Source organism: Hippoglossus stenolepis, chromosome 2 (genome assembly GCF_022539355.2).
Source record: "Hippoglossus stenolepis isolate QCI-W04-F060 chromosome 2, HSTE1.2, whole genome shotgun sequence".
NCBI classification, from domain to species: domain Eukaryota; kingdom Metazoa; phylum Chordata; class Actinopteri; order Pleuronectiformes; family Pleuronectidae; genus Hippoglossus; species Hippoglossus stenolepis.
The window spans coordinates 17822551-17837421 of NC_061484.1; the positions used below are offsets into that span (position 1 = coordinate 17822551).

The 14871-nt window shown below is 41.8% G+C and overlaps 1 protein-coding gene across 1 annotated transcript; it reads right to left on the reverse strand.

Annotated features, from left to right (window-relative positions):
* Positions 1-3352: 3352 nt before the first annotated feature.
* lonrf1l (LON peptidase N-terminal domain and ring finger 1, like) lies at positions 3353-14871 on the reverse strand. Its single transcript, XM_035173747.2, has 12 exons — positions 14090-14871; positions 11675-11793; positions 9274-9396; positions 7572-7769; positions 7235-7448; positions 6836-6929; positions 6637-6751; positions 6395-6516; positions 6105-6263; positions 5801-5963; positions 5495-5647; positions 3353-4197 (listed from the first exon to the last, which is right to left on the reverse strand). The coding sequence occupies exons 1-12, from the start codon at positions 14754-14756 to the stop codon at positions 4039-4041; spliced, it is 2286 nt and encodes a 761-aa protein (XP_035029638.1). The 5' UTR covers positions 14757-14871; the 3' UTR covers positions 3353-4038.

Sequence of the window (14871 nt, forward strand, 5' to 3'; positions counted from 1 at the left end):
CTGCACTGTCGCCTCCTTGTGGCTGAGACATGTACAGACTTTAGTGAAGATGGATTTTTTTGCACCATCCACAGGTAGGGTCACGCCATGTCACATGTCACATCTACATTTATATTGTATATCAATGGGGTGTAAGACCCTGAAAACATAATTTCTCACCCAGCGTGTTAGTGATAGGTGTGATTGACGTTTTCTGGAAGCTGGTGAAAGGAGAACTCTTTGCAGAACTTATGCAGAAGAGTTTAATGTAGACTTGATGCATCAAGGAGACCAGAAGGTGAAACGATAAACAAACACTGTCAGAGTATGTTACATGTAGGTGTTCGCATCCTATTGGACAGCTAAGCCTAAAGGATGCATAACTAAATCACATTGTGTCCTTACGTCTTACTACTGATGAAATATGCAAAGGAGTTGAAGTTGGTGCCTCTCTGTCTGCGGCATCTGTATTAGATATGAAAATCCAGGAGCTACAATGTACTGCTGGTTGGCCCTTTATCTATAACCTGACCTTGGGTACTGCTTGGAGAAAGAAGGTATTATGTGTGGAATGTGTGAGGCTCTATTTTCCTACACTGATGTAATGTGTGAGGATGGTCAAAAGTCCCTTCACGATAGGGTCGTAAATGGGACGCTATTTTCTGCCCCAGTTACAACTGTTTGGGTTTATTTGAACTGTAAACATATTGTTTGTCTGCTTTTTGAGTTATCTGGTGAGATGTTGCTGTGAGGTACAAAAGCTCCAGTGCTCCACGGAACCTGTCGGAACCTTTCCTCACAAGGCTCAAGGTTGAACTCATGAATTTTAGGCTTAAGATAAGAAGAAATAAAAAGGAAATTTAAAAGTAGGAATAAAACCCTGTGGCCGCCACGGGGGGGGAGAGACTGGCTGAGTTCCAGCAGCTTATATAGTGCAGCCAGACCAGGTGAGGTGAGCCTACTGTCAGAGAGGCTTGTCACAACACGGCTGCGTCACTTCATTTCTGCAGATTTGTCAGCTGCACTCTGCTGTTCTGCTACAAAGGGTTTCTGCTGGAGGTTGTGTCCCTGGGGAGCAGTGAAGCGACTGACTACTGTCGTGTTTGTGAAACATGACAGGCGCCTTTTGCTTTGTGACATGGTGCATTACAGCGGTGGGGTGTAACAAAGTACATGTACTACATTTTTCATGTATCTGTACTTTACTGAGGCTATAGGTAGATTCCTATTTTTTACTTCATCACATATAACAGGGAGTATCTGCACTCTCTACTCCACTACTCCACATGTTACATGTTATATGGGCAGCTTTGGCTCGGGGGTAGAGTGAGTCATCTGCTTACCAGAAGGCCGGTGGTTTGATTCTGTGTGCCAAAGTGTCCTTGAGCAAGACAATGAACCCAAATTGCCCCTGACTTACTTAATATTACTCAAGTAGATTTGTTAATGTTTAAGTACTTCCTCCATGCTGGAATTATCCATTAGATTGTTGCCCCTGTCCATTGAGGGATCCACTAAGTCAGCACCAACACTCTGACTGGCAGTGCTGTTCAAACAGCGACTGACAGCCAAGAAAACTTTGCACTCAAATTACACCACCAGCAGCCTGGACTTTGGATTTGAGGTAAAGGTTCATGCTGTTGTAGCCAAATTCTGACCCAACCACCTGCAGCCTGAGCAGAGATCGATATTCATCAGACCAAGTTAGGTTTTATTCCAAGTCTTTTAACTGTCCAGCCCTCGTGACTCTGTGCCTTTGCAGCATCAGATTTCTGATTGAGGGACACGAGTGGAACCTGACGTGATTTTACGCATCCAGTGCAATGTTCAGACGTGATGTGCTCTGAGAAACGCATCCCGATTCACCAGAGTTAAAAAGAGTGGTAATCAGTTATCCCAGACATTTGTGTTCACAGAACTACCGGATGATTTTTCGCATCATTCTGATTAAAAACTCTAGAGGTTGCTGAGCGTTCAAATACCAGGAGATCCTGCAGTTTCAGAAATACTCAAACCAGCCTGCCTGGAACCATCATCCCATTTTTTTTACCCTCTCTGATGTTTGATGTGAACATGAACTAAAGCCCCTGACCAGAATCTGCATGATCCTTTGTGTTGCACTGCTGCTAAATAGCTGATTGAATGAATAAGCAGGTGACCGGTGAGTGTACATGGCTCAACATCTGTAGAGATCAAGCTGCACCAAATATTACGCACTCAAAAAAATGACTATTATTCCCGTCAAAAATCCATGAATTAAAATGTTGAAAAACGCTCTGCGATGTTTAAGAAAGTGAAAAACAAAACAAACTCTAGGATTCACAGCAAGATTTTACAGGTTCTTCCCTCACACGAGGCATCCTTCCACTAAGGTTTTTTTTTTTTTTTTATGTATTCTTTCTTACAAACAAAAACAGAGGGATGAAACCGCATCCTCCTTGGCCGAGGTAACATTAAACACTGAGGCATGCGGTGCAAAAACTGGTGCATTTATTCTTGAAAATCGATAACTTAAAAACATCGCAGCAAAAAAGCAAGTTCTATCCAAAAAGCTTCTTTTTTTTTTTACAAATGATATACATACAACAGCCTTCATTCTTTTTTCTTTAAACACATTGTGAACACACAGTGCCTCAAACTTACGGGAAAAGGGTTAGGGTAAAAAGGAAATGCAATTTAAACATACTAAGGGAAAAAGGAATGGTAACCAAGCCAACGGACTGTGTTATTTAAGTCACAATGCAGAATGTTGTAAGGCAAACGCAGTCCCCCTGACCGCAGCACTGCAGGTTCTCTCCTCCGAGTGGACAGAGCAGCTTTCAATGAAGAGTAATGTATAACTATTGGTGGTCTACATGCGGTTATTGTCTTATTTTTGTTTGGATTTTTCGTTATAGAACTTCTCATAAACACATGGTACAGATATATTTGAACTTATAAATTAATTCAGTTTAAGTTAATTCAATGGGAAAATAATCTTTGTAATTTTGAGAGGAGACAAATTATACACGACAGAACGACTAAACTCTATTAGACTTTCATTGCAAACCCTCACACTCCAGCAGGATCTTTCTAAGGTCCATGACACACACATCGTTTGGAAGAGCTTCTGTCTTAAAGTTAACTGTGAGTAGAAAGAAAAGCATGAAGATGAGATTTCAGGATCGTGCTTGTTCCTCCAGAAATCACATCAGGGAAGGAGGCGCAAAACGGCCAATCTCACCATGACAACTCAGAAGAAACTAAGTGGAAAAACGATGGAAGAAACACAGACTGTGTCGTTCTCTCAACAGAAAGGTCCCAAACCGATTGGTAAAGGCAGTGGTGGATGAATGTGACAGAGGTGTATAAAGAAGAAAACTTGATGCTCGGAAGATTTTAAATAATACTTTTATCTCGTGTTGGGACACATACACCAGCCTGTAGTTTCACTTTGTGTTGTGTAAGTTCTCACTGGTTCCTCGAAACTCGCTATCACTTTTTGGACTTTCAGCATTTAGGATTTTGTTCCACAGATTCACCTCATCCCTTCTCCATATGAACGTAAAAGACAAAATAAAAGAAACTTCCTTTACACTGGTCTCACCAGAGATGAATCAACCTCAGTGGTTTCCCTAATGGAGCTTCACTCAGGGGATTCTTAGATAAACTACTCTCTTTTATTGTCATCACAAAATATTAACCAAGTGGAGTAGTAACGGATATTTCCTTTCATTCCTGGTTCCTCAAAGAAAAAGAACTGAGTAGATAAGTTAAGTTGGTTTCATATACTTCTTTCTTTAACTTCTTTTTGACAATTACAGACAAATGGTGTGCGTCCTTTCAAAGTGTCCCTGAGGTAGTTTGGCCATTTCTCTGATTTCAGTGTTCCACAGCTCAAGGATGTTTCAGCTTTGCTCTTAATCTCGTGTGAGATAAATACAAATAAGAGTAAAATGAGGGGGTTACAGCCGCAGACATAAAAGTTTTGAGGGATCAGATGAGCTGTAGAAATTAAGATTGCTTAAAGGTTGTAAATTAGTCCAAAGGATGTTTTTCTGGTGGCGAGAAGAGGAAGCTCTAGTTGTTGGGGATGCTCTGTAGATATGTCAGGATGTGCTGGATCTTCACCAGGCGTTCTTTGAGGCTCGTCATGGAGAGGACAGAGAGTTGGTACCGCGGGTCGATGGGCAGGACGGCCAGCAGCCACCAGCAGCAAGCTGGACCGTTGGGAGTTGCCTTGAAGGGAAAAGAGGAGAAGTATGAGATTTACACTTTCACAATAAGAAACACTTTTTAAGAACTTTTAAAATGCACTGGTATCAGTTCAGTACTCGGTATCAGCTGATACGCAAAGTCCAGGTATTGTGAAGGGACTATTGAACAATTTGAAAAAGGTATTGAAATATTCTACTTGGAACAAGTGTTTCACGCTCTCACGACCCCCCAAAAAACAAATACAGCCAAAAACATTAGTATCGGGCAGCACAGGGCACGCATCAGTTCCCTGACGCGTGCTTTAATGAAATCCATTTATTCCTGACATTGTTTCAAACTAAATGCACTTTGATCAGGAATCAGGTGAAATTTGACTTTCTTATCATTTCTGCAGTTATCAAAGACCAGGAACAGCTTGTGAGTTCCTTCTTTCAACTGGGATAAAACTAAAGCCCTTCGAGCCACATGATTGATGGTTGAATTAAGTTCTCATTTACTATTCATAGCATTTTTAATATTCAAGTATTACATATATTCTCAGCCCAGCAACACTTACAATAATCTGCCTGAGTTACACAGCTGAAAAAACATCCAGAGCCCGAGCCACTTACAAAATGTTCTTAACACTTAAAGGGTCGGAAGTGAATGATGTTTATAAACCTGAGCTACATTTCACTTAGAGAAACATGTACTAGAAGTTTATTTAAGAATTTCTCTCTGGAACAGAAATTACATAACGGCACTAAAAAAAATAAAACTTGAGGTTCAGTGTTCTGCTTTCCTGTTGCATGTGCACGTGGGAGAGCGGGGAATTCTCTTCATGACACTCTTCTGACGCAATAGGGCCCGGTGGGATTAGGTAGGAAGCACCCATAAAGCTCTTTAGCCTATATTGTCAAAAGGCTCTGCCTCGTGGTAGTCCTGGGAGCAGATCTGTAATCCCTGTCAGCGCTACAGGCTCCGAGCTGAGTACAGACAACAACTGTACTTGGGTATTAAAATCACTGCGGAAGGTGAATCCTTGGTAATAAAGGTTTCCCTGAAAGAATCTAAAGAATGCAAACTCATACAGTCCCTGAAACAGGCGTACAAGATGTATTCTATTTGTTAAACTAAGCTCAAATATCAGCACAAATATTTGCTCCAGAGCTTCTAAAGACCTGTTACAGTTGAATTTAGAAGCTACAATACAGCAATTTGTGAAATTAAGATTTAACTCCTTGGAGGATCGAAAGTGTTTCAGAGAAACCTCCATTGAGCTAATCTAAACAGGGATTGGTTAAATTCGACATGATGGAAATAGATACACTGCTTTTACCTGGATGTCAGCTTCTCGCTCTGGCATGGGTCCAAAGTGCTGCAGGATCTGGTTGTGGAAGTGGATCTTGAGGTTCTGGAACCAGACGCGGGCCTGCTCATACACTGCATCGTGCAGATCAACAAGTTTCCTTAGCACATCACTGTCCTCCACCTGACAGACGAAAGTAAGTATTGATTAATTAATACAGTTTGATGTGACAAGGAAACCGTAGGACTTGAATGACGGTTTCATATTTCATATTTCATATTTTTAAAACCACGACATAATATAGTTAATACAAGAACAAGTCGCTGTGGTTCTTACCCTTGTATCTTCCAAATCTTCAATGTCCGCTGTGCTGTAACCATCCTTCATTCCTCGGGACAGGACACGGAAGCGTTTTCCTCCAATGGTATCTACTACTGATCGCCCGTCAGGCAGGAAATGGACGCTCCTGATGATCAGCATGCAGCCATAATCTACAAAGCTGCAGCAATGAAAACAGTTTGGAGTTTTGGCAGATCGTACATAAACCATGTGTACAATATTGATGTGGTATCTAACTGTGATAAACAAGCAGTAGATTCATATATTTTTAAAGGTTTGTTTTAAATGCGTGCGCACTTACCCTTTCTGGGGATCATTAATACACATCCCGAACTGCTGCGTTCCCGTTTCCATGCAGCGGCGAATCATGAGGCGGTAACGTGGCTCAAAGACATGCAGGGGACAAGGCACGGTGGGGTACGCCATGGTGCACACAAAGATAGGCACATTCTTGGTCAGGCTGCACAGAGGAAGAGAAGTAGATACACACACTGAGTCCCTTTGAATCTTATCTACAGACACAAATGTGACAGTGAACACTTCATCAGGTCGGAGTAGACAAATATGGAGGTGAATGGAAAGGCAGCTTACTCAGAAAGCTCTCTGGCTTCCTCCAGATGAGTCTTGGTTCTCTCGGCATACTCCTGACTCAAATACTGTTTGATCGACTTGTCAAGGACCGTTGTCACAATGTACTTCCTACATGCTAGATACTGGAGAGGACAGGATGCACGTTAATGATTTGTTACAGAGAACTGACATTTCCTCCAGCATTTAAAAAGTTATAGCAGATGAATATCTATATACATTAGCTGCTCAGACTGTTCATTTACCTCTTTTAAACTCTCTTTGCAGAGAGGACACTGAGGTGTGTGGTCCAAGCAGCGTTCAAGACAGTTTTTACAGAAGGTGTGGCCACAGGGCGTCGTCACAGGCTCATAAAACAACCTGTATACACACGGATACAATAATCAACTGAATGTTCGGTCATTGTAAGCTGGTATTAAAATGGTATGGTGCATGTGTTCTTACCTCATGCAGAGAGAACACTCTAAGTCATTGGGGTCCAGCAGATCCTCAGGGACACTTCTGCAGGTTTTAGATTTGGCAGAAAGTTGTTTGGAACCTAAAATCAAAGAAGAAAATGCATTTTACAGTTACAGACAAAAGACATCGATATGGTGCTGATAACGTCAGTCTTTATTATTTGAGTCCAAATTAATGATTTAGAGTAATGAGTATACACAGTTGAATGTGCATAAATCGCTTTAAAGTTTTCCTGCAAAAAGTTTAGATTTAAATGATCAATAAAGCTTAACATAACGCACCATTAAAAAAATACATTTTAAGCTCAGATGCAATAGATTTTTTGGGGGAAACTGAAATATCATCCCATAGGAAGACAGTACAATAAAAGGCTTGGCAACTGACCTTGTTTTTTATGCTTGCTACTTCCACTGTCCACAAAATGAGGTTCAGTGTCTGACAGTGACAACTTCCTCTTCAGCAGGCTCCCCTTCTCCTGGTCCCCGAGCTGAGGAGCGGAACAAACTCTCTTCAGGCCCTCTTCACCACAGCTGGCGCCGTGCACTCGAAGTGAGTGAGCTCGGCTCAGGCTGGGCCGCTCCAGACTTTCCCAGCGTTTCTAGATGATGACACGAAACCAAGGTTAAGACAATGATGATGCTGTGTCAAACGATGTAGTTTAAAGTGCAATGAATCAATCCATCCATGCAATCTTTAGAATTATTATCAAGTGTTGTAATACCTCCCGGTGGTCCCTGTGGTGGTCCAGATGTGCAGAGGCAGCGCGGACCTGGTCTAGTCTTTGGACTGGGCTCTGTGGCTGAGCTTGAGCATCAGACATGAGGGTTTTACAGCGCAGATGAGGCAATGTGTTGTGCGCGGTTTCCCTCAGACCAACCTTGACGTTCTCATCAGCCGGGGAGAGAAGATCACACAAGATCTGTAAAAACAAATGACACCTCAGTGAGTCAAAGCAGAGCTGCTGAACCATATTTTACTTTAACAATCATAGAGCTCTGTGGTAATCTGATGGATAAGGTGCAAAGCACATAGCTGCAACACTTTATGATGAAATGCTACTGCCTTGTACAAACATCTCCTGGCTTTCACATATTCATGTTTTTTTTGAGAGACACAACGCATATTTTGTTTGATGAAAATATTTAAAGGCTTTCACACATGTCTCTCTTAACTCTTAAGTTTCTTGTATGTTTTTTAATCTCTCAGAGCAGGCAACGAGAATGGAGGCATTTCATCCTCATTAATTACCTGCTTTCATTGCATTTCATTTTCATTACATGGGTACAGGGGAGTGTGATTACAGGCTGCACAAACTTGATTTGATGTTTTATTGATGAGCGCTGTCTAGCTCCCACACGGTCTAATGTCTGAGCAGTGTCACTCTCTCTAATAACTATAATTACCACCTCGAGGTTGGATGCTTCTAATTACCACTGTCCAGGCTCGTATACGGTGCAGTGAAGACTTAGAGGAATTTACGCTAAAAACATGTATATTTTGTTATTGTTAGCATATGAACGTTAGAGTTACGGTCAAGGTAGCGCTGAACTTGACCTTTGACCAACAAATTCCATTTCTCAGTTAATTTGAGTCCAAGTGGACAATTGGGCTCAATAAATCACAATCACAAGATTGTGAATCTGATCAGTTCAACTAAACTTTTGTGCCAAATCTTGAGAAACTCCCTCCAGGCATTCCTGAGAAACATTGTGTTTCTGCATATGTGAGAATGAGAAAAAGGATTTTAATTAGATTTTGATAATGTGCCCTTAAAAATCAAAGGGAAATACCATCAATTTCAGACTTTTTATTAAGAGAACACTAAAAATGAAATGTTCACAGTCACATTAGTCATCTCCTTATTCAATGATGTCTCAGAGATAATTACACAAAAATTGAGCTGCATTGGAAATTGAATGCAACATGGTCTCAAAATCACAAAATTGATACAAAACATTGTGTTTTTCTGAGAGAGTATTTATTATGGCAGACATGGGTCAACTGCAAAGAACTGAAGTTGTTGTCACTGCGATGCTTCGGTCCGTCTATCCAACGGTGCTAATGTCATTACAGGAAGTCACAGGACTGAATCAGCTGACAGCTTATGTAATTCCATGAGAGATCATCCTGATGGAAAGAACGGACATCATGTACCTTCTTATATGTAGCATAGTGCATGACTACTTTACAGTCAATTAAAGGTTTGTAAAATGTAAAATTGATAAATGCTCGTCCGAAGTTATCAGAACCCAAAACAATTCCCCGAGCTCCACTTTAGTCTTTGCCTCTCACTGTTTTTGAGTCTCGCTCCTCCGGCCTACTTACGGGAACACTGTGTGACCACAGCTCAACTGACTCTTGAGAACGACAACATATTTTGCCTGTTTCCCATCGCACACTGATCCCATCGTCAGTTCTCTCACCTTTTCCACTTGTCTTTTAGCACAGGGGAAGTCCTCGTCCACAGACAGGCAGTGGAGGAAGACTTGGAGAGACTCGTCCACTTGGCCCATCTCATGCAGCACCATGGCTTTCCTACACAGAGCCTGTCAAGGCAGAAAACGGCAACGGAAAAAGATTAATTTTACTTAATATTATGCTCCTTTGAAACAGCAGCACAGAACCCATATTCAACTTATTAAACATATGTGAAAGTTGCAGCCTTTTCTGAAGGCAACATTACTCTGCTTGTTTATAACCACAATGAAATGACAAGTTATGAAAATGTTTTCCATGAAATACTCTGCACGATAGACAAAAAAATATCCATGGCCTCAACCCAGACATTTGGTCTCCTGTTACTGATGTAATAGTTATTAATGGTTTTGACCTTAATCTTTGCCTTCTAAGTTGTTGTCAAGAAACCGTTCTTAAATCATTATACTCTCTCACAACGACAAGTCAACTCTGTCAGCATAACATCCCAAATGTTGTAGTAATAACAAAGAGAATAAGTTGACTAAATATAATGAAGACATACAGAACTATATAACTTATTTGTATATATCACGTTGCCATATAACTTATCACTAATGTAATGAAGTGCTGTGAAGCTGTTGGCACAGTTTGCTGATGCAGGTTACTTTTTAATCTGATCTCTCAAAGTGTTGGTCCAGTCAGTTCACATTAAATCCGACTGGTTAATGTTCCGACACCGAACTCTGACAAAACCAGAAATAAACTCTACCAGAACACAAACAAACAGGATCACCACAAATATATTCAAAGTTTAGTTGTAGTTTTCATTGTACAACAATAAATGAACCCTGTCCGAGGCTTTGAGGGCAGCAGTCCTAAAAGACCACAGCTGGACCACAGTGGAGAAATAACAGGTAAAAGCAATTGTACACACTTTTAATCAGGAGAAAACTGCAGACGTCTGATGCTATTATACACTCTTCTTTATATAACGATGATTCAGAGATTATTACAATTTAATTTTAGCAATTGAATCCAACATGGTCTCATCATAACTTGCAATAAAATGTTATGTTATTCTAAATGTATGTAGTATTGTAAACAGGAATCAACTGTACGTTACTTATATAAGTATGTCTACTAAACGGTACAAATGTCATTCCAGGCAGTCACAGGGCCGAGTCTGCTGACAGTTTATGTAAATCCATGACGGGTCATCCTGATGGAAAGAATGTCTGACTTTCTCAGACATGTTCATGTTTGAGAAAGTGGATTTTTAAATTCTGATTTATTTACTTTATTTCTCCAATGTACTATATGTATTTGTAGCATAGTAGGGGTCTACTATTATTATTACTATCATAATTTTTTTTATGAGTTTTATTATTGTTTTGTTATTATTATTTTCATTACATAAAAGCTGTTAGAGTTCCACTTAGATTTTGTTTACAGTCTTGAGTCTGGCTCCTCTGGCCCTCACACTGTGACCTCAGCTCAACTGACTACCAGACTTCAGGAACACAACATATTTCTCCTTCTCATCTCACACTGCCAGCGCACTAATCACAGCTCCTTCACTAAATCACCCTGTCCATTTGTCTTTCAGCAGAAGGACATCCTGGTCCACCTGATCCATACACCAGCACAGACAAACAAGATCAAACACACCCCAGACTCCAGCAAGTTTAGGTTTACCAACCTTGGATACTTTTGTGGCACCAACCAAAGTGCATAGAAAGTATTTAAAAAGGCCTTGTCATGCAGTATCAAATTTTGTTTACCAGGAGTTTAACTCATCAGGGTCAGTGAGCCAATAAGCATAGAGCATTGCTTATACCAAGATCTAATAACACAGATGAGTGGCTCTCTAGCATACATCATGTTTACGAGCCTATGTGAACAACAGCCAGACATAAGCTGGGCTCAAACTGCAGAAATCTGGGGCCAAAATAACCCTGATTCTGCCTCAAGTAGAGGAGAAATCTGGTCTGGAACCTTGTTCGGTACTGATGTTCGGACCAATTCCCCTGGTAGGGTGAGGGGTTACAGAGCCGTTCCCTAACTGCCATCAGAATTATCAGGGTTAAACAAGTAGGATTTAAAATCGTGATGATTACATCAGTACTTACGAGAGATCGGAGCAGCTGATGGTGCTGCCAAGCAACAATTTACATTCTGAGTCTAACGTCAGCTAGTGTGCTACTGTTGACAGATATTACAACTAACAGTTTAAATCCCACTGGAAAAATAGATAACCATCGCTGACCGAGACTCTCCGACCATTTTCTCATCCGCTCTTTTAGCCTTTCTCATTTATACACATTAGAGTGAGTTTTCATTTACATTGTTCACATTGTCCCCTTTTTACAAATGGTGTATTTAATAACTGCAATATCAGTGACTTACTTCAGCAGAACAGCCGGACTCGTGACAAAATTCTGTGTCCTCCAAAGCCAGACGATACTGTTTGAGAGCCATGTAAGCCTCCGCTCGAGACAATCGCGCCACCACTGTTGAATCTGGATCTGCAAAAGACATGAGGCGAGAGGAGAAGAAAATAATCAATAATTTAACTAGTAAATCTGAAAACTTTTTCTATTTGCAAAAAAAGGCATGATTTTTTGTCAAATATCTACGAGTGTGTGACTATAAATATGACCATATATTCCTGGAGTTGCAGGTTGCAGTACATATATTTAGTATTCACCTAAATACAGAGCCTTTTGAAGCAGATTGTACTACAAACATCGCCGACTGATAAATTCTGTTTGTGCACGAGGTTTGCCTGCATTTCCTCATAAGTTAAGTCTTCTTCATAAACTGAGTTTCAATATTTCTGCACATGACACGCCACCAATCCCAGTAATGCCTTTCTGTTCATTGAGACACATGGAATTCAGCTCAATTTTCTGATGTATGGCAGACGCTAATATGCACGGGACCACAGGTAGCTGTTCTTGTCATCGTAACATCAATTAAGGGCCTCTCATCATCTGGGCATTTCTGTCTAGACTCTTTAAAGATGTGCTGCAAGACTGATGACCTGCGCTGTGCATCACTTCCCACAGGGGAATCAGTCGAGTGACTCCTTCTCAGAAATTGACCAAACCAGTTATCTGCATATGGCATGTGTGTGTTGATGAAGGAAAAAAGGATATTGTGTATATATATATATATATATATATATATATATATATATATATATATATATATATATATATATATTCACATTGACATCTAAGAGGTTGTAAGCAGTAGAACTTTGACATTAACCCTGAAAAAGATTACTTGTGATTTCATTATCAAAATTCTCGTAACACAGTGCTTACGTCTGTAATTCTTTCACATACTGTCCCCGCAGGCTATGTTTGAGTACCAGAGGTCAGGGCATTATATCACTTGACCTAAATACAATGGATGTTTCCATAAGCTCTCATAACCAGGTGGAAGGTCCACAGCTCTACTGTCGCGCTTCGTGGCCGGATCCGGGATTGACTTATGACTTTTTTTTTAATAACCGTTGTATGAAGAGAATCTCACTCAACATGATAAATTAATATGGCATTTAAAGCTAAATAAGTTAGGATAAGGAAAATCACAGTGGCTTAATCCTGTGTAGTTAAGAAAAATTTCGTTTTTTGATTCAAGAAGGAATTGTATGATTTATCTTGCAGGGCAGGGCTTTACCCATAATGTATCACACCATTTTACTTTGTGTTAAGAATTAATTATTCCGTGAGAGCTCTTCAAAGAAAAGAAGTAAAAACAACTGTCATACCAAACTTCTCAGGACTTACAGATATCTTGAGATTGTTTATTTTATCTGGCAAAACATCCAAGATCCAAAGATATTAAGTTTATTATATAGAGGGCAGTGACTTATAACTGCTATCTGTATCTTTAATTGATTATTTTACAGCTGATCAATTAACATGCAAGTCTATGAAAAACTGAAAAACATCTTAACCTTCAGCTGAGGCGGACATCTAAAAATATCCGTTTTTATTCTTGCCATAACATATGACAAATATACAACAAATATTCACATCGGAGATCATAAGACCTCCTACTGTGTGACATGTTCTCTTCATAATCCAATAGAATATCTGAAAATGAGACCTTTGGTAGTTTGTCAACCGTGAAATCGATTGACTGGATTAACTATTTAATTTCTCTCTGTCTAATTCACTTCACCAATGCAAACTTTCTCCATGTTATTATTGGAATGGAATCAGCAGCCCATTCCAGGAAACCACATTCCTGAATGCAAGATGATTATCTAACCATGTTCAACCACAATAGAGGTGTGTCTGTTTTTCTGCCTGTACCATGTTTATCATGTGGACCACCATCACCCCTCTGGCCTCTCACTGACCCACCACTGCTGCACTCACCCCCGGTTTCAATACTTATAAAAGTCATAGCTGCCATAACAATGACAAAATACAGTCGCCCCCCCCCCCAACTCGTTATAACACGGACAGAATTTGTGTCACGATCTGCCTTATGCAACCTGCACGCACCGCGCATGCGCAGCCGGTGAACTTTCGTAAGCTGGAGCTGGCTCTGTGTTACGCCACAGTCGGTGGGCGGAGCCTGACACCTGAGCAGCACATGGAGTTTGTGAGACACTTTTCAAAAAGTCTTGTTCGTGGAGCTCGAGCTCCAGTGACAAGAAAACACACACACACACATCCCCGTGATGAGGCATGTTCATGTTGTTTAAAAACACGGGGGGTGTAACAGCCTCCTACCCTCCAGCAGCAGCGGCGCACGCACGGCTAGTAAACACAACATGGATGAGCGGTCCGTCACACTCACCTCGCTGGATCACGTCGCTCGCTAACGACGCGGCCTCCTGGAAGCGTTTGCTTCGACACAGCTCGTCCACGTCGCCCAGGGTCTTCGCCCTGCTCGCTTCGGAGGGGAACCATTTCTCCAGGAGTCCGCACAGAACCACGTTAGCTCTCTCCTCGCCGCTCACAGCCTCGCTGCACAGCCGGCATTTGGAGAGCAGCCGCCGCTGTAAACACCTCTTGCAGTACGAGTGTCCGCACGCCAAGGTGAGCGGCTCCCCCAGGAAGCCGTGGCAGTTCGGGCAGTCGAACGCCACGACGTCGGAGTCCGCCCGGCGGCTGTCGGGGACCCGGCCCAACGCAGCCGCCGCCGCCGCCTCCGGCCCGGCCCCTTTCCTCTTGAAGTTGCGGAGGATACAGTCCACTAAGGTGCTGAGCATCTCGGGTCGCACGGGGCCGTAGCGCATGGCCGCAGAGAACCAGTCAATGGCTTCTTTCAGGTTGTTCTCTGACGCCAGCAGGTTGGCTTTCTGGAGAATAAGTTGATGGTGGTCCTCCTCCTCCTCCTCCTCCTCCTCTTCGTCCTCCTCTTCTTCTTCCTCCTCCGCCGCCGAGACGGGGTCCGACTCCGCGCCGATGAAGAAGGCGCTCCGCTCCTCCGCGGGCTCCTCCACCTGCGGCTGGAGCGACATTATAAATTATAAATCAACCTAAAGGATCGTGTGCTCACGGCCGCGGGGACGCATGTCTCCATCGAGCCGGGTCCATCACAGTGACGCGACCCAACACAGACAGTTGCATAAAAAG